The 24,173-nt window shown below is 41.0% G+C and overlaps 1 protein-coding gene across 2 annotated transcripts; it reads right to left on the bottom strand.

Annotated features, from left to right (window-relative positions):
• Positions 1-303: 303 nt before the first annotated feature.
• Positions 304-24,173, bottom strand: ca2 (carbonic anhydrase 2). 2 transcript variants are annotated; one of them, XM_012964640.3, is made up of 8 exons: positions 24,080-24,173; positions 20,544-20,747; positions 17,826-18,023; positions 5,956-6,074; positions 5,591-5,683; positions 5,058-5,120; positions 4,126-4,281; positions 304-1,484 (listed from the first exon to the last, which is right to left on the bottom strand). In XM_012964640.3, the coding sequence occupies exons 2-8, from the start codon at positions 20,575-20,577 to the stop codon at positions 1,365-1,367; spliced, it is 783 nt and encodes a 260-aa protein (XP_012820094.1). In that variant the 5' UTR covers positions 20,578-20,747; positions 24,080-24,173; the 3' UTR covers positions 304-1,364.

Genomic DNA, 24,173 nt, shown 5'->3' with positions numbered 1-24,173 from the left:
ATCTCTTTTAAAGGGGTTTAGAATTGAAAATGCTTCATGGTCTCGATGTATAAAGAGTACTTGTCCTAAAGCTTGACAGACAGCAAGCCTTGGCAGTAATAGGGCTGCTCCCACTCACGCTCTATGTAAAAATACAGATTTAGGGAAGTAATGCTTAAACAAAACAACCAGTGATTCCACAAATCAATAGGAAGTGAAACCTTCCTAAATGGAATATATACCATGCAGATTTTCCAAAATAAAATAAATGTGCCCATGAAAATGTATCTGCTTGCTCTTGTGATCAATAAAACAGCTTCAAAGTGATTGCAAGTATAACTTTTTATTAAGGTATCCAAAATACACATATATTTATATATATTTATATATATATTTATTGTAATATATAATTCATCTGCTAGTTGAAGTTAAGACAGGTGCAAAATAAGCACCATTATTAAGACATTTAATATAAGCTATATAAATGTAAAATCTGTATACCTCTCTTAAAAGCGATGTCTGAATAATCCAAACTGATAAACAATTTGAAAATCAGTTCACATTTTTTAATACATATCAGTGTATGTACTTAAATTCAAGTTTCTTTATTAAGCAGAGAAGCCTACAACAATTCTAGGAGCTCTAGGGAGGAATTCACGGATGTCAAACTTATAATTTGTTATATTTTACCATTAAAATATTGCTCTTTTTTCAAAATTGTAAATTGCTGTTTAAGAGCAAAATATCACGTCAAAAGTGCAATGATGTTGTAGTAACACAAACTTACATATCTATTAATATGTCTCTGTGCCACACTTATTTCAGTTGCCATTTTTGGTGGTTTTGCTGGTTTTATTGCTTATAAATTGGTAAATTAGGTTTTTTTTCATTAAAAAAAAATATATATGACGACATCCTGTGTTTTGGTGAATTCTCCCCTTCCCCTATCTTGTTAGTATAACAGTGCAGCATATGTTTTAGCAAGAATATAGAGGCAAATGCTAAGCAACATCTCATATAACTGGTGATTTGCTTTTCCCAGATGACCTTCACATTTCATTAATCACAATCTCACACTTGAAGGCATATTTATCAAAGGGTGAAAACTGAGGGAAATTTCACAGCTTTTTGTTCACTTGCATAGGCTTTTCTTAGGGCTTATTTGTCATATAACTGTAACTCTATTTTCATGCCATAGAAACCCTATAGAAGTGAACTGAGAACTTGGGAGTTTCTTTCTATTGAACTGTTGCACTCTTTTCACTCTTTGGTAAATATGTCGCCATGAGAGGAGAGTATAGATTCAGGAATAAGAGATGCAGCAAATAAAAATTGAGCATTTTTTAAAAATGGTTCCAGCGCAATCTAGGCAGAGGAGTCTTGTCCTATTGGAATGAAGCTCTCACATGACGGCTCTTTAGAGGCTGAGGTGGGCGGAAGTTGTCCACCATGCAACAAGGGGTATCTCCTTCAGCATTGAAGAAAAGGCTACGCAGCTGTGACAGCTAAATAACAAAAGAAAAAAAATGTTTACCCAAATGATTACAGTTAGTCAGATGGACTGGGCAAACGTTACAAGGTATACAGGACTCGGAGCAAGATTCTACCCCTTCCTTCTCACCTATGGTAATGCACCTGTCACTTGGTATAGCATCCATGTCATTTGCAGGATATACCCTGGGCTTCCAGCATCACTGGGGCCCATTAAGCATCTGTAACTATATATTAACTACTATAAATATCCATAAGGGAAGGCCAATAAGAGGCCTTCAGCTGTTGCTGAACTACCAGAAACAGCTATATGGCTGCTGGTTGGACTCTACTGCTGTTTTTTTTCCCTGTTAGAAGCAGACCTTCCTACAGTGACAGTTGCCCCACGATCGCTAACTCTGGTCTAAACTGTGTGCCCTACTCCCTACATGGTAAGTGCTGATAACCAGCAACACTTCTGCTCCAGAGGAACCTAGCAGAAACCCAGTGTCTCTATTAGATAACCAAAACCTCTTCTGATAAAATATGAAAGACACCATGGTTACAAATTTTTACAGACTCACTCCAAAGCTGAGTTTTTATCACTAGCACAAACATTTTCCTAATCCAAGGTTCCTTTTTTCCTGTAAAATGTATGCGGTACAGCTATATACACCATGAGTAAAATTCCATGCTACCTCCATGGTATCAGTAAGATTCCCAGATCCGACCCCAGTAGTTTCTTATATTGGCCTAAATTAAATTCCCTATAAAAACTTTATTTTATGGTTATCATAAAAAAACTTATGGACAAGATTCAATTTGAAAAGAAAACAATTTTCCATGTTTTCCCATAGACCGAGTTTTCATGTGATAAACAGTAAGATACGTTTTTCTCATTAAATTGCATCTGGCTCTGTAGGAAACACTGGAATTGAATTAGGAGATAAACTTTTCTGAGAAAATTGAATCTGGCCTGTTATGTTTAAACAGACTATCAGCCCACTATGGGGTAATAGCATAAAAGACTGTTTATTAGAGGAAGGGGCCATACTTATTGCCTTAGCTAAGGAATAGAAGTCCCTGGGAATCATTCCTTGCTATAATACTAGTGCTTGTGCTAAACCTTCATTTAAGAATTCCACATACAAAACATCAAATACACTAAGGAGTGTTGGCCTAAGCTTCTATGCTATATGCTAAGAGAATCATTTCTGAGGCGATATGCTGGAAACAAAATGGAAATATTCACACAACAGTGAAATCTGATGTAAATACGGCAAACAAAACAAACACAGATACTAGATTACGTAAATTTACTATTCCTCTCCTTTGGTAAATAAAGGTGCATTTGTCATATAACTAATACAAGAATGACATGGAAGAATTGGCTCAAAGGGTGTAAGAAACAAATCTCCAGGGTTTAAAAAGATTTCTTTTTTCAAACAAAAACCTAGCAAGTTGTATGTATGAACTCCATGCCCTTCCTTTCCCTGATTGGGCACCACTGTAACTCACTGGCTGACAACCAGCTTTGCTCCTTGTTCAGAAAATGGACATAGCCAGCATATATACTGTGTAGCAGAATCCCTATGTTTACAACTAGCCTGCTACAAACAGCAACTTACATAATATTCAATTACAAATAGCTTCATATACAGAGACTGGGTCTGGCCAACACACGTCCCCACCACAACCAGACCTACCTCTAGCACTTGCTATGTAATCAGACAAATAGTTAAGCTGTCATGTTTGTTAGAGGCAATATACCCAGCTTTTACCCCTATTAGGTAAACCCAGAAATATCAGAACTATCTTTCTAAGACCCAACGCAGATTCCAATCTGGGCTACAGATTCCTGCTCCTACAGATCATCTGTCGTGCCTCCAAAAAAAGCCACTCAGGTGTTTTCATTAAGGCTAGCCTTACAGGGAGATATCATCTCTTCCAAAAACTTTTGGCACACTGTTCGAATCTATGATACATTTCAAGCAATGATCTTAGCTTGACCACCCCACCTTTTCCCTCACTTTTGAGGAGCAGAATGCTCAATGAAGACATTTAAGGTGCATCTTATGTAACTGGTTTGACTCAATGGCCGATAAAGATTGTATATGTAGTTTTCTTTTAAAAAAGGAGCTCATTTTTATGTCATTGTGTAGGAGGAGACATTTTTAACATTCTTTTAGCATGCAGAAAGCCTGTCTTACACATACAAGACATTTCAGTAGATGTCACATCATGGCCTTTCTGAAAATAGCATTTTGTCTTCAAAGGCTTAACTAACCTCTAATAGCTACTTGTTGGGGCTACAAAAATACTGATAATTGTCTCTACATGTGTTTTAGCAGAGACAATTTTCAGTATTCAGTAATTTCTGGCATTTTGTAGCCACAACAAGTAGTTGGTCACAAGTAGCTCCGTGTGTCACAGTCCTAAGCAAACTTTAGGAATGTGTCTCTCTTTCACAAGGTGACTGTTATCATTAAACACACCTACTGATGCGCCCACAAGTAATTCTTTTGTTACAAAAAGTGATATGAATATATCTGAAAACAATTTCTCGATGAGGCGATAGGAGTTACTTATCCCCCTCAGGCTTGCCCTATCATTATTACTATAATCATGTCTTCTAAAAGCATGCACAGAATTTATATACACGTAAATGAGGCCTACCTGCTGATTGCTCACAGCTATTGGTTCCCTCAGGACATGCCACAGAACACACTGGAGCAATGGGGGAGTAGTCAAAGATCCTTTATAATTCCAGAAATCCAGTGAATTGGGAAGTAAGACAGAAGGATCGTAATCAGTAAAGGGTGCCTCGTTACCCTAAAAAAGAAAAGAGGCAGAATATTTTAGTTGTTTTTGTATGTATGTAGCACCTTATTGTTATTGCCTTCCCTGCAGAATGTTCAGGCATCAACCTCTCATACAGATGGTTCTTAAACTGCTGTTGCATGATGGCGAATGCAGGAGCTGTGTCAGGATTGTAAAAGTAGTGGAAGATTTAAACAGCTGTCAAGCTAAAGAACTTCCTGCTCAGTCCTTGCTTTTGCAGCCATATAACAGCAGATGATCCCTGAAAAGTCTGAAGTGAATGGAAGATTAGTTGCATGAAGAGGAAGGGGAAAATGATAGCATGATGGGGACGTGAATATGAATGAAAGCAGTAAAAAATGGAAAAGGAGGAATGGGGGACAAGAACAGAGCAGAAAGGCAGGAAAATGGAACTGGGGAGAGATAGGGAGATGGCGACAGCAAGAAGAAGAAAAAGAGAAGAATAAAAATAAGGTGAAAGGGGCAACTATGAGTCTTAATTAGTAGGGTTAGACAACTAGAAAATATCTGCAGAAATCAAGAGAATGCAGAACCCTTTAGATATAATTTCTATTTAGCAGACAACTAAAAATCTCCATTAGTGTTTCACTAAATAATAAAAGTGGATAATTAAAAAAAACTATCTATGTGAAAGTAGAGAATAAATGCTGCTGTGCAGTTGCTTGAAATAAAAGTAACATAAACAAGTAAAATAAAACAGGTGATGGAAATGTTAGCATATATTTGGGTATATACAGCTGTATTATGAAAAAAGTAGGCAAAGTTACCTTGTTTGGTATAAGCTTTAGTGCATCAAGTACTTTCTGCAAGCCTGGATGTGCTTCTCCTACCTATAAAATATTTAAAAGAAAACACGCTTTTCAGCATTCTTACGTGTATTTATAGTGTGAGAACTATACCACATCACTGCATGTAAGAGCGCTGTACAAGTGACAGGCAAACCGAGACAGTAGGTAAAGAGGGCAAGGCCACCATTAGAACCCCACTTTTTTACTACGACCCCTTATTAGTCTAAAATTTTGTTTTAAACGCTTCATATAGTTGGAAAAAATATGTACAGAAGAATTCTCTACAGAAATTATTGGAATATCAGTCTATTCTTGGCCATAAGGGGTTATGTACTATTGTGGTCTAGGCCAACTGGCTAATTAGTTTAATCCATGTATGGGCAGGACAACTGCTCTATGCACACCTATGTTATAGTCTCATTCTTTACTGTTTATTAAATGAAAACTAAACACAATATTATATTTACATACACAGAGTGTATAAGGGATCTGTGATTTAACCCATTTCTTACCTTTAAAAAGACCCCGACCACAGCAAGTCCATCACAGTGTTTTACGGCTTCTGCCATGCTGGCATATTTTGTATTCCAGTGAACCAAGTGAAGCTGAAATGAACAGCAGGAAACCATATAACTAACACAAAACCAAAAGAACAAATTCTGCTTTCCCTATTGAATTCTACATCATCTAGGGGTTTGCATGCAGGAAAGAATTATCTTTATTTCCCATGAATATGGGATTGCTAGTTGTCCCTTCCAGTTCACCTTCCCTACCCTTTCCTGTTTTTTGCTTTCTGCTGTTACACTACATGCTTTCCTACCTCTACTGTTGTTCCACCCTCTGATGATCATTTATACATATCAATATATTTCCTCACCTCTGCTTCATATTTGACTCCATCGACTGTATGCTCCGAGCCATGACCGTCACAAGATCCCCAGTGGAAGTGGAACTGCTTAAGGCGGTAGGGGTGACTCACTGCTCCCCCACTAAGCACTGCAAAAAAAGAAAAGAGCAAGTAATTAACATGTGCTAGAGTTTCCCTCTTAATCTGCAAAATGGACGGTGATGTTTGGCTAAATCCATTCCCCTTAAATACATTAGCAGAGTCTCTATCAAGCAGAGGAAATGCTCTTCCATGTGTGCTAAAATAAAGGCTAAGGCTAATGCCCAAAGCAGGGATTAGTCGCCTGTGATAGATCTCCACTACTGCTCGAGTATAAGCTGATCCAAATATAAGCCGAGGTTCCTAATTTTACCTTATTTAAACTGGAAAAACTTATCAAAATAAATACCAATAAAATTACATTAATTGAGGTATCAGTGGGGTATATGCTTTTAAATATGTATTTCAAAGAAAAACAGTAAACTAGCTCTGCAAGTGGAGAAGAGGGTTAACAAAAACAATTTGGTATCAACAATGATACCTTTAGAGTACTACCCCCTTAGCTCAATCAGCAACCAAGCTAAAACACAAAGAGTTAAAATCCTTCAAAACTATATATATAGTTTATATATAATATAAAGTGCAATTTCTAGTGCAGAACGGGACAGGTGAGGATGGAAGATGAAGATGACTTGAGTATAAGCTGAGAGGGAATTTTTCAGTACATTTTCGGTGCTGAAAAACTAGGCTTATACTCGAGTATATACAGTAATCTCTCCTAAATGTCTTTCCACTGGCAACACAGAGAATCGCCGGGGGAAAAGCCAACACATTAGTTATCAGCCACTCTGCATTGGCCTACACCTCAACATTGGGTATACTGACCATATGTCTATGATCTGCAGCACAATAATTCTGAAAATAATACAATTTTGCCACTGTGCAGTAACCGATAGCAGCAATCAGCAAATGCATTTACACCAATAAAACAAATCTTTATCAAAAGATTCCTCTGCCCAATCCCCCTACCCCAAATAATTCCAAAACACAACTAGCTTGGTTAGGTATTTTCAGGACTCTGAGACATGGTTCTGAGTCATTTATTAGGCACATACTCAATACAAAGTCTTATGGAAGTGGTCTCTACACACACAAGCCAAGGCTACAACATGTAGTAAGAGAGGCTTCAATATAATGCAATAGTAGTCCGTCCTTTTATAAGCGTCATATATGTGATGGTTTACACCAAAAGTACAATAGCCTTACAGTTATTCCCATAAAAGGCAAAACATTTGCTACAGAAATATCTCTTATTAAAGAGCATGCAAGTTACTAGTTAATCCTTATCCATAACTTAAGGTTTCCTGTGAAAAGCGGAACTTGATGTGTTGTTTATTGCCTCCTAGAGTGACGGGGCTGTTTGCTAGACATCGCACAGTCTTATCTCTTTCAGCTATTCACTTCATGAACCTTCAACATTTCTCTCAATTGTTAATTAACCCTTTACTGCACTATTAATTATTCCTCTTACCTCACCCTGCCTTAAACCGATCTATATTAGGGACATAAATTGGGGCCGTTAGTCAAATGTAGGGACGGTGTCTCACCTCGGATAGGTCAGTCTTGGGCAAAGGTCTCTTATTTATCAACAGTGTGTGGTTGGGGAACTTTGTTTCTTTACCAATTCAAAACTATTCCATTAGGTATAAGCCTTGAATGATACTATGATTAGTAAATGGCTGAAGAGTAAATTTCAAGCTCGCCATCTAAGAGGTCAAAGCAATTTTATTTTGTCTCTGCATACCTTCATGTTATAAGTCTCTTTAGATCACTTAGATAATACAGATTCATATATTAGATTATATTCCTGTCTACTAAAACATTTTAGCATCCGCTGGTTCCATACAGATTCCTACAGTACAGGAAATTCTGCTCTTTCAAGGCCACCTTGGGCGGCACTGTGCAGTGCATGAAATATTGAGCATGTCTTTTGCCTTCCAGTTTTAGCAAACACAGAGTTTAGCAAACACAGGGAAGAATAACACATGCCCACTCCCTACCTTGCAAGGTAACTGGCACTTCTAGATAGGACTAGTACCTCCTATAGGTACACAGAACCTCCTGTTGGCCCTTATTTGTATGTAATATGTATATATGACATGTATACATTTCTATTGTACAGTGCTGTGAAATATGTTGGGGCTTATTTAAATAATAACAATAATAGCTAATTACTGAAATGATGGCAAACACACGTCAAAAGCTAAGGTTACTCATGGTTGGTAAAGTATCCAAAAGCAAATACTTCTGTAACTTGTGCTGTGTTGCCGCTCCAAAGGCAGCAATAGCTTTGGCAACAAAATTTGGGAACTACCACTCAACCATTTTCCATTAAACTTAGTGGAAACTCACCCACAAAGACAACTGTTCTCTTTAACCCGTCCATAGCAGAATTGGATACGGATTTGGATTCAGTTCGCTATTTGGCCAAATTGTATGAAGTATTCAGGGTTCAGACAGATCCCAAAAAAGTGGATTCCTGAAGGGAAGGTCACTAACCCCAGCAACAACATCAAGAAAAAACTGGTTTTATTTTCACTGTTACTTTTTGTATTCATGTTTTTAATTGCTTAAGGCAAGGTGTAGTTCACCTATAAGTTAACTTTTAGCATGTTATAGAGTGGCCAATTTTATTCAGCTACAGTTACCTACATAGAGGCCACTGGTAGCATTACTCTGTACAGGCCAGAAGACTTTTGCATTTGTATAGACTATAATAATTCCTTGAACTGCTCAGTTATTGAATGCAGCGATGTCTCCTTCATACCCTGAGCAGGGGGTTCCTGTCTCTGTCAGCCTGCTGTCTCTTTGTTTTATCTCCCCGTCCTGCTGGCGGATCTAGCAAATATCACACAGTGGGAGATTCCTGTTTGGAAGGTTGAAACAGAAAACAAAGTGTCCTTGGAACCTGTAAAGCAGAAAACTAAACCTGTGACTTTTAGTGGTTGCTGAACTACAGCTCCCAGAATTCTTAGCCACCCCTGGCAAAAGGCTGACAGCTAGGACTGTGTTGGACAGCAGCAGCACTAAAGTCTTCTTAAAGTAAATATATATACTGTTTCAAAGTATGGTGTCTCCCTTCACTCTTTGAAAAGATATAATTTACCAAAATGTGCTGTGTATATTTCTGTTTACACATAAAAGTGGGAGCTTCCATACTTTGTGTTTTGGCTTGGGCATTCTACCAATACACATGTGTCAAAAGCACCAACTTATTATGACCACTAAGGGTGCTGTTGCTACTGCGGGCCAGGTAATATGATGCACCTAAGAGTTAAGGTAACTAAGCTGAAATTGAATTTCTGTTCACAGTATCAGCCCTGCCCTTATACTGTATTTTTTATTCTAGGGGAACTAGAGCCGAGACTGTCATAATAACTATATACGATAATCCCTGCTTCACATATAAGGCTGTGGCTTCTGAGTAGATGACTAATTTCTTTGTATCCACTGGCTGTGTGTAGCCCAAGATAACATCTCATTGTGTGGCTAAGCTGTGCTGGTAGAGCAGTCACGTACAGGCCTGCCACTATTGTTCCGCAAAATGCAAAATATACAAGGTGATAGAGTGCAAAAATGACACGGCACAGGAGGAATGTTTCTGTCAAACGTCTGTGTATATTCTTAAGGTTCTTGGTTGTACTACAAAAATAATTGTAACACCTATTTGGCCTATTTAAGGACAAATCCGGGCTAGTAGTATAAAGGAGAGCATGGGTTACATGCGACACTTAATACAAAGGAGTGAGCCTCCGCTATATGGGAGAATTAGATGGAGCGAGGGTGTAGTTGAACTACAACTAGCTGAGGTGTGTAGTGCAAATAATAAAAGATGGACGCCAGAGGATTCTTTATAGATAACTATAGTACAAGTTTATTTGGATACAGGCACAGTGTAGTAGTGCAGCAGGGTTTATACTCACAGACACAGCAGTGGATGGTCACAGAGGATAACAGCAGATGTGACCCTTAAGGAACAGTATAACCCACTTGATAGGATATGCAGAGTATTAGCTGTATACCAGGAATGGATGCCCTTTACTGGAACAGATCCCCTCCAGCCAACTATGGTTCAGGGTAAGGAACTGCCTGAATCCTGCGTCTTAACTGTGGTCCCTACAGCAAGGCATACAAAGCCTGGGTTAGACTAAACCCTTACAGTCTCCTTTGATGGGGCTAGTGCTGCCCTTACTAAATAAGCTGACTATGCTCACCACTCCTAGAGGGTGCTATTACATATGACTGACTGTGCAGGCTTTACCTCGTTCACGGGGCCCTGTCCCCGACTTATCACTAGGGTAGGTGGTCCCCTAGGGTACAAATGGCTTCTGGGCCTATGTTCTGGTCCAGGCTCAGTTGGGATCTGTCCAGAACACAGCATGCAGCCAAAAGAGGAAGACACTCCCTTGTGCAAGACACTATATAGTCTGCCAAGGGGAGTGGTCAACCTGGGCTAAACCTATAGGGGGTAGCCTAATAACTGTAATAGGAGTGCAGAGGGCTCTGCCCTATAACAGCACAGATTAGATAAAGATAAGGGATAACACCATAGGGAGCTTAACCCTATGGGTCCCTACATAATCATATTCTCTAGTTCACATGCCAAACGCAACCAGAATGTTTTTGCCCATACTGCCCTGCTGTGTGCCATAATCTAAACCAGTGATCCCCAACCAGTGGCTCAGGGGCAACATGTTGCTCCCCAACCCCTTAGATGTTGCTCTCAGTGCCCCCAAACCTGGTAGTTATTTTTGAATTTTTGGTTGAATACAAACAAGATTTCCTACTAAATAAAGCCCCCCTGTGAGTGTGCATAGAGGCCCCTAATAGCCAATCACAGCCCTTATTTGGCACCTCCATGAACTTTTATGGTGTTTGTGTTGCTTTCCAAGTCTTTTTACATTTGACTGTGGCTCACGAGTAAGAAAGGTTGGGGATCCCTGATCTAAACAGATGATAAGTGGCAGGCTACAGGTGACACCTATAGAACAACTGACATTTAGTCACTACAATGTTTCTCTAGAGCAGTAACAACAATAAAATGCACAGAGCTGCCCCAGTTTAAGACTGAAAGCTAAGTTTCATGTCTGTTAAGCTTTTGTATTTATTAAAGGAAAACTATACTTAACCAATAGATAGTTTATATCATGTTAAGTGGACTATTCAAAATCATACTAAAGGGGAATATACTGTATATCAGTAAATATTGCCCTTTTACAACTTTTCCCTTGAGCCACCATTGAGTGATGGGCTGTGTGCTCCATCAGAGAAAAGTATATATTAATGAACATTAATTTTTTACATAAAGCAGGGTTTTACATATTAGAGACCTAGATTGTCCAGGGGTATAGTTTTCCCTTTAAACACCAATGTTAGGCACATCACACCTATGCCCACCAAAGATACAACAGGGAGGCTTTCCTAAACCCAATCTCCATGCCCTGTGCCAGTCTGTACTGGGAGTTGTGGGAAGATGAACTCCCTTAGCTCAATGAACTGAATGAAATACTTAATGGAGCACAGGAAGGCTACATTGGGTTTAGGCTTAATGTAAGTTAAAACAATTAAAGCAGATTATTATATTTAGCTGCTATGGAAGTCAAATAATGGAAATCCCAAGCAAAGAGAGGTCATGATTAGCATGATTCATTGGTTGGTTTAAAAATAGGCTAGGTGCCTTCCAGCAAGAGAAAGCATTTGGTAGAATGATTATTGAATGAAATCATCTGTGTCTGATACAAGGACGAACGTAATTCTGTTGCAATTTATGTGCCTGCTGTCCTGAAATAAATGAAGAGATTTACTAGTTTGGGGGTCTGCACAGAACATGAAGGTAAACATGTTGTTTGATTTCAACATAGACAGAGCTGTCAACCAACCCCATGTCATGAGGGAGATAATGATCCCATCCTGATTTATTTAGGCTGGAATTCCTCTTAACACTAAATGGTTATATGAAATAAGGTCTCAAAAAGGCCTGGAGTGGATCATTATCTCATGACATGGGGTTGTTTGACAGTTTAACATGCAAGTTGTTAAATAATTTGTATATAATTTGATTTGACCATCCATAAAGGGTCTGCTAAAGTGCTCATAGGCATACTTATTGTTGGATGCTAATGTCAATACTGGTCAAACTGCATTAGCACCACTCAAGGCCAGTTCAAAATGGCTCAAATAATTGAGATGTCCATCCTGTGAACCTTCATCTGTATGATAAAGTATGGAGACAGTTGCACCAACTAACACTTGGAGCAGCAGCATGCTTTCCAGCCACCATCCCTCTAGGGGTTAAACCCTTGGCAAACACCAATGTAGCACTGAATGAGTAAAATGGAAAGGCAGCAAACTGATTATTAGTAGATAGGATCATGTTGGTAATTTTATTTTGATGTTAAGCAGCAGGATAATGGACTCATTACATTGGGGGCAGCATTATAGAAAGGCAATTAGTTTCATTTGATAAAAGTACAAAGTAGAGGAATAATATAATAGCGCCAAGGGAGGATAATTATTCTGTAACATGGGTACGGCTCAGATAAAAATCTATTATGAAGGAAAGATAAAAAGCAAGGCCGTTGCACACTTGGCAGCCCTGGGCAGGAGCTTTTCCTCTCCGTAAGCAAATAAAACAACAGTAATTGCTCAGTTACAAATGGCTCACAACGTCAGTAGTACAGTAAGTTAGGCAGTGCGATGTAGGAGGAGTTTGTATCGGGATAGGCTCATAACATATGGTCACTTTTTAGCAATGCAGGCATAAGGTCATACCATCATGGTAGTTATTAGTGTAATATACATAGGCTTTAACATTTGCATCTGTGATTTTACATGGGTATCTTGCTTGGTGTTAACTGCTGAGCTTGTACATGGTTCGTATTTTTATAGCCTTTGGTTGGGCTAAATAAAACACTGGTTCATTCAAGTAAAAGCAAGCCTGCCTATTTATAGACCAGCTATCCCTCATAATGTTATTTCTTAAGGCTCATTATCAGAAACAAGACAGTCAATGGCTTTATTGTGCTCACTAAGGCTCATTTACCAACACTGGGCAAATTTGCACCTAGGTGGTAACCCATGGCAACTAATGAGTGATTCCCTTTGTTCAGCCAGCTGCAGGTAGAACAATGGAAGCAAGATATTTGATTTGTTGGCGTGGGTTACAGCCCAGGTGAAAATGTGTCCATTGTTAGTATAAGAGCGGACTCATTGCAAAAAGATCCATTTGCTTCATTAACCACCATCGCTCCATTGTAAGAGCATATTTGTAGTTGCTGCGCATATGAAAAATAAATGCAGTATGCTGTGGTCATATATTAGTCTCTCTTGGGCCCATAAATGTGAAACATGTCACTTGCAATCTATTTATCCAACTTAATGGCAGGAATAGATGCATTCAGCAATATCAAACATCACTTGTTTCAATAAAGTCACCTTCATCATCAGTAGGGGCATAGTTTTGTACATTGCACAGCCCCTCGGGCATAAATGTTGTTGTGCAATGTACCCCAAATTGACTTCTTGTTCCTATAAGAGAACAGGATGGGATGGTGTTGCTACTGCAACCTATATGTCAACCAGAAATATGTATGGCAGTACAGGTATCCAGAATGCCTGCTATATTCTCCAAGCACTTGTGTGTAAGTTTTTGCTGAACTTTGCATGTTGCACCGGATTAAAGCAACACAGCTTTGCCATAGGAGACAAGGTGTATGAATGATGTGCAAGTTAGGTGATGGTGAGGGGATGTTTAAGTGTTTCCCCTGCCCACCCCTCAAGAATGCCAACTGGGGAACCTGCACTTTTTAGCACTCACCCCTGGGGAAGGGTACAAAATCCAAAAAACGTGATGGACTGCCCCTATTATTTGCACTTTGCAGCTTGCATGTTGTGTTAACCGGACCTCTTTCTGGATTATTTTCTAGTTATAAGTTAGGCTTAAGTTTTTGCCAATAAGAAGAATAAGAGAATGGTAAGTAGGGCACCCTTTCCTTCTTCAAGAATCCTCAACAGATCAGCTATGGTAGAGAGAGAAGCTGAGCAGAACATTTTGGATCCAAGGGATTTCCATTATTCATGAGATGGGAACAAATGCACAACACACACACACAGTGTGACCTAGATGTGTCCCACAATCCGACGCTTCAGCGATCAAAGTGCCCTGGAAATATTTCTCATATTAAACAACTGCATGAGAAAGAGAAGCCCCAGTGTTACTACCACTTTTTTTTTACAGAGTTCTAGGAACTGGGAACTGGAAAAAAATAACTTTTCGTGAAGGGGGGTGCTTTTCCCTGTAGGTCTCATTACTGATGTAAATGTGTTATAGATCTGTTACAGCATAATATTGGTTTGCAATAAAATATCACATAATTTCAATACAAGATTTGTTTTACAGTAACCTGGGAAAATTGGTCTCTCTCTTTCTCTCCCTATATATATATATATATAAAGTCCCAAAAGATAGTCACTCACGAAAAAGAGAGATTCCATCGCCTGGGTGCAGTCCTTAAACCTCTGGATAGTAACACGAACAAACGGACCGCTCCACACAGGACTTAGAATAAGACACTATTTATTTCAGACTATAACAAAGACTGACGTTTCGGCTGGATCTCCAGCCTTTCTCAAAGTTACAAATCAAACAGAGGCACAACCCTAAATACAAACAATGGCGGGAAAAAGAGAACCATGACGTAGGTGTGTGACGTGTAGAGTGACGGACAAATCTTACAAAATCAACATGTGTGTGTGGTACATATATGTAATATTTGACCTTTGGTTGAACATAAAATACATCATTTTTATTTTGGTATGATGATCATTGTTTCCATGAGTATTGCTGTGAGGAGGAACGCAAGGCAGTGTATTACTTATGTTCCTTCTTATTTCTGTATTAAATGCAGCAGACAATGAGTGTGTATGTGTCATTATGGGTAGTGCTATGTGTAATCTCCAAAGTGCAGTCTCTTTTTCCAGGCACAATTGCTGTATGAACTAACCAAAGATGGTATAACTCCCTGCAGCCTGATTATGGGCATTAGCTAAGAATGATGGGAGTGTTTATGACAACAGGAATATCCTATAATCTATAAGGTTCTTCCTACTGTATAAACTGATAACACAGTGCTGTTAGATCTCTGTTGCTTTAATACACACATCCCGGTCACTGGAGGAACTAAAGGCTTTGCAGGGAATCACAGACCATGCGCGTACTGAGCTCTCAGATTATTAGCTTGTAGAGTGAACACATTGCTGTGTCTCCCTGGGGTCTCCTGGGCCCAGGTCCACTCGATAAATCAACAGTAACATTCTAGTGAGGCACGACCCTGACTTGTATTCGGCAGATATATAAATACAAACACGGAAAGAGCCAGGGTTCTCTGCTGATATCCTACTTATACTGAGTCTTTCCCGGAATGTACTTCTACCCTCTTTACTCTAGTGGAAGATCATAAGATGAATTTATAAGAGCAATACCATGAATTGTATATACTGGATCTGTATAGAAGGACAACTGTATTAAATGTCATTGTGGATAAGGTCACTGAGTAGTAAAGGGGACGTTGTCTTAAAAATGAACAATTTCTTAATGAATGACTTGTCTTCTTGTGCTGCTTCTTTTCAATATTAAATGTTCTCTGGTTACAAGGGCTGCAGGGATCACTGATCACAGAAGTTAAATGCAGGGAGCTGAACAGCGGACAGGGTACCTTTATTTTAGTCAATCTGTTGCAGCTCCTACATATAAATTGTATGTATGTGTATATGTATTGATGCCTATAATACGGGTAATTCCCCATGACAACCAACAAGATGTTTGCTTTCAAACATGAGGCCAGGGAATGCTACCTGCTGATTGGTTTCCATGAGTTACTAGAACTGGAGCAAACATTGCACCTGATACTGCATTTCCCCCATTGTGTGCAGAAAGGGGCAGATCGGCAGGAAAGTAAAAACTACAGTTGGGGTTAACTTTAAGGAAACAACTCTGGGCCACAGGCTGGGCTAAATCTCTTTTCTCCTCTTTAGTTCTGCACTTTGACCCGTCTGTGCTATACGGAGCTTACATTCTATTTTTAGTGTCTCAGCCATAAGGTGCCAAGACGGACACAGCAATGAATCAGGTTCTCAGAGTCCAGTCTCCCAGTAACAGCCCTTTCCCATGGTTTAACCCATTCAGCCCTACATCATTTTCTGTTTATGGGAGCACCTGCAGCAGACACAGGCAACCTTGCAGAACTACACCTCTCCCACATCCGATAAAACCAAACACACCAAACAGATTGCTTATATCTGATTTAAATGAAGCATGTCCAGCCTGCAACCTGCTCTCAAATCCCCGTTAAATCAGCTCGATTCTGCATTAAAACACCTTGTTTATTGAGGCATGCAGCAAAGAGAAAGGATACAGTGAATATAAAACATGTATGAGCCGATTATTGTTCACCTGTATATAACAGCTAGAGCAGCAAAGCCTTGGGCCATTCAGTACAATAGCATATGGATAATAAAGGTGTTGCCTATGTTATTATAATGACATACTGAATAAATAACATTTTCCCTTGTATCTCTGCTGTGCTACCAGCAGGGCCATAGAGTTAGGGGTACATGAACTTTACGGGGGTGTTGACTTCCCTTTACTATTAAATAAAAAAATAACCAGTGATTTCATGAAATATACATAATTAATTTTGTTCATGAATTCAGCAATTAACTGCACCCCCAGCAGAACCAAGCACTGCTGCAGGGGGGTTTGGCTATAGAATGGGCAAGTGAAATGTCAGAGCTGTGGCGCTGTCTCTACAAGTCACGTGAGAATAAAAGAAAGGATCACTATGGAACAAGCGGAACATCCAGTGTACATGCCTAGATGTGGTACAGATACAGTGCAGTAACCTAGAAACAGAGGAAAGACCCCAAATGTTAAACTAAGATCAGCAGCATATGTACATATTGGGGGATAGGTACTGAAATCTCTGCAAATGCCACTGCCCTTAAAGTGACATTATAGCACTTTTTAAAGGAGCACTATATATTCTCCCTTAAAAATTACATACATGTAAACTTAGAGCTGGCACATTTGCCTGTGGTGGCTTCTATATTGCTGCGCGTGCCTGCGCCTGGGCTGATTCTGTATCTATCTGTATCTATCTATCTATCTATCTATCTATCCCCCCATTTTACCCTAGAGCCTACAAAGAGGGACAAATCCACCTGCTGCCAGCCCTCCTACCCCCTAACACACACATTTATTAAAAGAACAACACAATCAGACAGATCAATATACATGCTGCTTCTAATTTAAAGTCGGTCTAGTCAGACTTCCTAGTCGATGGCAGGGGGTGGGGATACGTCACTAATTATATACATATTCATTATGATACTTTCCACTTAAAGTCAAACTGGATGTCCTTCAGCAGTTGGAAACTACAACTCTCAACACCTTCTATGTGTTTACTATAAAATCCTGCAGGGATAATCAATTTGTAATAGAGAAGAACTACAGCTCCCAGAATCCCCATATGACTCATGATGCTGGAACAATTGTAAAACTTGTAGTTCAGCTCTCTATCAGATCTCTATCAGCAGAAATCTGCACTGTGACAAGCACTGAGAAGTCACTGGCCCATTGTGAGTCATGCTGATAGTGTGAGCTGAATACAGTAGCAGGCTGAGAAGTTACACACAGTAGCGTGTACACAGCATATCTCTTGCAAAAAAAAAGATAACAGCCACCTTGAAATGTATCCACCTGTAAAACACACACCCAGCAGAGTGCTATTCACTAAAAATCTCACCTGATTTGTCTTCTGAGTCGTCGAACTCCACATTGAAGGCGTGTCCATTGTTCAGGATGACTTTGGCCGTGGACGGGTCGTACTTGATGCTTATGGGCTTAAGGTGGTGGTCATACTTAGCTTCGGCTGATACAATGTTAATAGGGGACTGATGATCTCCATGGGCAATAGGGAAGGCATGGTGCCAAGTTGCTGGTCCTAAGGAAATACACAAAATTAAAAGGTTATATCCTCTCTTTCTGCAGGCTTAACAATCAGTATATATATATATATATATATATATATATATAGTGTGGTCTATTTCTTAATTAAATATACAAACTACTTAAGGGGAAGTTCTCTTAAATATCAAGTATTGTGGGTAATGGAAATCATAAGTAACTAAGTTGTTTGGGAAGTGATCCTTATTTTTTGTGTGTTTTAAACATTTGCCATTTTATACTGTTTGTCTAGTGTCATTCACCGCAGCAAGCATAAAACTGTTGACTTTGGTTAATGTGTCTAATTAAATACCCAGTAGCAGTGCCAGGAAGTAATCTGCAGCTGGGCAGAAGCAGTGCTACCACGTAACCTTCAGCCACGAGGGAACTGTGCCATGAACCAAGTAACCTAGTGCCAAGTAACCTACAGACAGGAGAAGCAGTGCTGCCAAGTGTCCTACAGACAGGAATGGTTCCACTAAGTAACCTATAGCCAGGGCAAAACAGTATTACTAAGTATCCTACAGACAGGAATGGTTCCACTAAGTAACCTATAGCCAGGGCAAAACAGTATTACTAAGTATCCTACAGACAGGAGTGGTTCCACTAAGTAACCTATAGCCAGGGCAAAACAGTATTACTAAGTATCCTACAGACAGGAGTGGTAACCTATAGTATTACGAAGTTTCCTACTGACAGGAGTAGTTCCACAATGTCCCCAACAGTTGAGGGAGTGGCTGTACTATGGAAAACCTATGACTAAATGTTATGACAAAATGAAACGCATAAGGCTGACTCTGCTATTGCTACTTTAATTAATCTGATTTTTACATTCTTGCCATGAGAATTGCTCATTGAGTGCCTGCTCCTATACACATGGTTGTGGCTGCACTAAGTACTCGAAGTGAGAAAGATCCCACTACAGCCATTGGTGAACAAAATTGGACCTAGTATCTAGTAGAATGAAGTTTAAAGTAGCTGGACTTTCCGAGTTTTCTTGAAAACATTTCACCACTTATCCGAACGGCTTCTTCAGTTCAACTGAGTGATAGGAAGTTTAATGGAACCACTGAGATTGGATGGCTGTGACTGTACTACCCATAAGGGTTTCAATGCTGAGGAATTCCCTACCACTCAGTTGAACTGAAGAAGCTGCTTAGATAAGTAGTGAAACATTTAAAAAAACTCAGAAAGTCCAGTTGCTTTAGACTTAATTCTGTATATACTGTATATCATGACCTGAATGAATGAAAATCCTCATAGACATTTCAATTTAGTAATCCTCAACCATAATTGCACAAAAGACATATCATCCTGTTCAGATGAACTGCAACACTCCAGACAGCTGGAGGACCACAGGTAGGACATCCCTCAAATTACATAATTTCTCTGATACCCCTGCCTTTCTGAAATGTCTCTAAAGCTGAGCTGGAATTTCTGGATCAAACAAAAAGCCTTGAAGTATAGTAAGTTAGTCTATAATCCTGATCCAGTTGCATCTCCTTGTGTGCAAGGAACAAAAGCAAGGGGTACAATGAGCAGGGACAGTCGAATAGATTTGCTACTTTATTGGTAATTCTGAAGTAACAGAAAAATATTAAATAAACAAATCACATGTATTTTGTCATTTTGCCCCTTATTCTTTGCTTTCACTGACCCAATATGAAAAGGGAAGCAAAAGGAATGTCAAGGTTCCACAAGGTCGGAATAAGATAACAGAGCTCCCTTAGAGCAAGTAGCCCGGGGAGATTAATCAGTAGCTCTTAGCAAAGTTAATATTGAATTATTCCCTGAAACAGGCAAACAGTATGTACAACCGCTGCTAATTCTCAGATCCTTCCCTACGTGCCCATCCCATGCTGGCATGGATTTCAGTTAGGAAATTACTGGGAAGGGATATTATTAAAGCTGAATTATTAAATAGGTTGGTGGCAGTGGGTTTTAATGACCTCAGTAAGGATGGGATTTATAGTTATGTTATTTCACTACTGGAGCCTTCATTTCATGTCAAGGTCACACAGGCAGCAGACAGAAGAGGGATCCCTGCCATTCAGTACACTAGTAACACAATGTATTGCTACGGCACTCAAGGCATCACATCTATTGAATAATAACACATAATGCACACAATGCAATAGTTTGAATAAAGTTTGGAAAACATATCAGATTCATGCACAGGGATGCCCAGTGACAAACAGTTACAGATTTATAGGAGAGATACCTGCCAAACACTAAATACAAGATCATATCCCCTTGCATTGAATTTAAAGGGAATCCCAAGTACCGCAATCTAATGAACAATCTCCAGTAATAAAGAAAACAGGGGTACAGAGCTGATGCCATAAGGGTGGGATATCTAAGGATGTGAGTCTTTACAACTTCACAGGGATATGGGTGAGCTACTCTTCTAGCTGAGCTTTCCTTAGCTGTTTGGCATCTTTAAATATCATGTCATCACCTGTCACGGTCAGCCCAAGTCTGCTAAAGGAAAGATACCCCACTTGCTGCCATCACTCACCATTGTCAGGACCATATCCCCAAGCGTGTGCCATTCTGTGTGGAGTAGTTGTGTGCTGTCAGCTCGCTGCCTGCTTGTGACAAGTGTCCCTTTCTGGGTGCCCAAGAGCTCTCCACCTGGCGTCTTGTTGTGCACTTTTATAGGATCCCACCAACTCCATCTCCATCAGAACACAGCAGGTGGGTTTGGCTCTGGGAGCTCAGCCTGTTTATGGGTGGAGACCAGTATTAACCCCCTTATCGGGCAAGTAGGGAGATAAAGGGTTATCATTCTGTGCCAGCCCCTTCTCCAGCCCTCCTCCCATTCATTATCTCTCAAAACTCCTAACTATATGCACAGTAAACACACAGCACTGCTGTCTCTTAGCACCCATAACAAGACAGGCCAGCTTCTCCAGTACTGGCTGGTATTGTCCAAGCCTGTCCTGGGAAAAACCCACCGCAAGGTGCAGTGAGGGCAATTCAGCAGCAGCAACACCAGGCTCACACTGCACAATAGCACAACATACAAACTAACAACACGTCACAAAAATCACCTGCTGCAGTGCACACACATCTCCCAGCAGCACTCACAACCCAAGCCAACAGCATTCAGTGGCGGCCACAAAACCACATTCCACTTCAGGAAACCACAGCCTGTGGCTCTCCAGATGCTCCAGAACTACTGTTCACTACTCTGGCTGTTACGGTTAGGTTATGGGAGTTGTAGTTCTGCTATATCACAAACACAGATTTCAAGCAGGGTCAGACAGGACCATTTGATGCAGTTCTTGAAATCTGAGGTCAAACTTTTCCTGACACACACACATGGATATATACACAGTAATACACACACTTGGATATATACACAGAAATACACACATACACAGTGACACACACACACATATACACAGTAACACACACAGATATATACACAGTCACACACACACATATACACAGTCACACACACACACACACATATACACAGTAACACACACAGAGATATAGTCACACACACAGATATATACACAGTCACACACACAGATATATACACAGTCACACACACAGAGATATACAGTCACACACACAGATATATACACAGTCACACACACACAGATATATACACAGTCACACAGAGATATACACAGTCACACACACACAGATATATACACAGTCACACACAGATATATACACAGTCACACAGAGATATACACAGTCACACACACACAGATATATACACAGTCACACACAGATATATACACAGTCACACAGAGATATACACAGTCACACACACACAGATATATACACAGTCACACACAGATATATACACAGTCACACACACACAGATATATACACAGTCACACATATATACACACACAGATATATACACAGTCACACACACACACACACAGATATATACACAGTCACACACAGATATACAAAGTCACACACACACACAGAGATATACACAGTCACACATATATACACACACAGATATATACATAGTCACACACACACAGATATATACACAGTCACACACAGATATACACAGTCACACACAGATATACACAGTCACACACACACAGAGATATACACAGTCACACATATATACACACACAGATATATACACAGTCACACACAGATATACACAGTCACACACAGATATATACACAGTCATACATATATACACACACAGATATATACACAGTCACACACAGATATACACAGTCACACACACACAGATATATACACAGTCACACATATATACACACACAGATATATACAGTCACACACACAGTCACACACACACCTGTGAGGGGACCGGCAAAAGTAGATCAGAAGGAAATCTTCCTGCATGGCTCTGCTGGCTATAGGCTACTTGGTGTTTTGGTCCCCAAATACAGATTATTTGGTAACACCCCATTCTTTCTGGCTGTATTTTGCTTAATGGCCCCAATCCCGCACTGGCTGTAGGGTACAGGGTGGCACTGCTCCCTCCTCATTGTAGAATACTTGGGGCAAGTGGCACTGCTACTCCCTCACTGTAGATTACAGGGTGGCACTGCTACTCCCTCAGGCTGTAGATTACAGGGTGGCACTGCTACTCCCTCAGGCTGTAGATTACAGGGTGGCACTGCTACTCCCTCAGGCTGTAGATTACAGGGTGGCACTGCTACTCCCTCAGGCTGTAGATTACAGGGTGGCACTGCTACTCCCTCAGGCTGTAGATTACAGGGTGGCACTGCTGCCCTCAGGCTGTAGATTACAGGGTGGCACTGCTACTCCCTCAGGCTGTAGATTACAGGGTGGCACTGCTGCCCTCAGGCTGTAAATTACAGGGTGGCACTGCTACTCCCTCAGGCTGTAGATTACAGGGTGGCACTGCTGCCCTCAGGCTGTAGATTACAGGGTGGCACTGCTGCCCTCAGGCTGTAGATTACAGGGTGGCTCTGCTGCCCTCAGGTTGTAGATTACAGGGTGGCACTGCTGCCCTCAGGCTGTAGATTACAGGGTGGCACTGCTGCCCTCAGGTTATAGATTACAGGGTGGCACTGCTGCCCTCAGGCTGTAGATTACAGGGTGGCACTGCTACTCCCTCAGGCTGTAGATTACAGGGTGGCACTGCTGCCCTCAGGCTGTAGGTTATTTGGGGGCACTGCTGCCCTCAGGCTGTAGATTACTGGGTGGCACTGCTGCCCCCAGGCTGTAGGTTATTTGGGGGCACAGCTGCCCTCAGGCTGTAGATTACAGGGTGGCACTGCTGCCCTCAGGCTGTAGGTTATTTGGGGGCACTGCTGCCCTCAGGCTGTAGGTTATTTGGGGGCACTGCTGCCCTCAGGCTGTAGGTTATTTGGGGGCACTGCTGCCCTCAGGCTGTAGGTTATTTGGGGGCACTGCCCCTTTCAGACTGTAAGTTATTTAGAAGCTCTGCTGCCCCTGCCCGTACCGCTGGCTGGGATTACTTGGGCGCCCAGTTCTCCCTTGGTTGTTATCAGGGGGCTCTGGTTACCCTGGGTTACTTGTTGCCCCCCATAGATGGGTATTTGGCAGGACGTAGGTAAGTGTGAGTGTTCCCCAGCTGTGAGATGGAGGGCAGCACTGCCCCAGCCCAGGCTGTACGATCCGCTCGGTGGCACATCGCTCAGCTCACTAGGCTGCCTGCCCGGGGGCCACATCAGCGGGAGAGGAGAAGGACTGGGCTCCCATACACAGGGGCTGAGGGTCCGGCCTTTCCCAGAGTTCAGTGTCTCCTCTCCCAATTCCCAGCCCAGGGGAAGCACCGACCGACCCAGTGCCACTTCCCCAGCAGCCAAGCAATGGCATCCCCGGCACGGCAGGAGTCGCATCCTCTGTCCCGTCTGTCCCGTCTGCCCTTCTCCCTAGCCCCGCCCACACGCTCAGGGGCCACAGAGCAACAGGAGAGAGTCGAGTCGGATCGCTGCGGAACTTTCACACTTTCGATGCGATTTAATTGTGACCGAGGTGCTAGACCTGCCAGGTGCAACCACCCCCGGATCCTTCCACTGAACCAGTCCAGCAGCGACCAGACGCACCTACCTTCCTTTCCTCACGATGGCAAATCCAAAAATATCAGCGAATGTCATTCATATCAATAAATCATCCCTTGACCTTGGCAGGCTGAGACTCGGAG

This window comes from Xenopus tropicalis, chromosome 6 (assembly GCF_000004195.4).
Source record: "Xenopus tropicalis strain Nigerian chromosome 6, UCB_Xtro_10.0, whole genome shotgun sequence".
Classification (NCBI taxonomy): domain Eukaryota; kingdom Metazoa; phylum Chordata; class Amphibia; order Anura; family Pipidae; genus Xenopus; species Xenopus tropicalis.
This window is presented reverse-complemented; position numbering and strand designations above follow the sequence as displayed.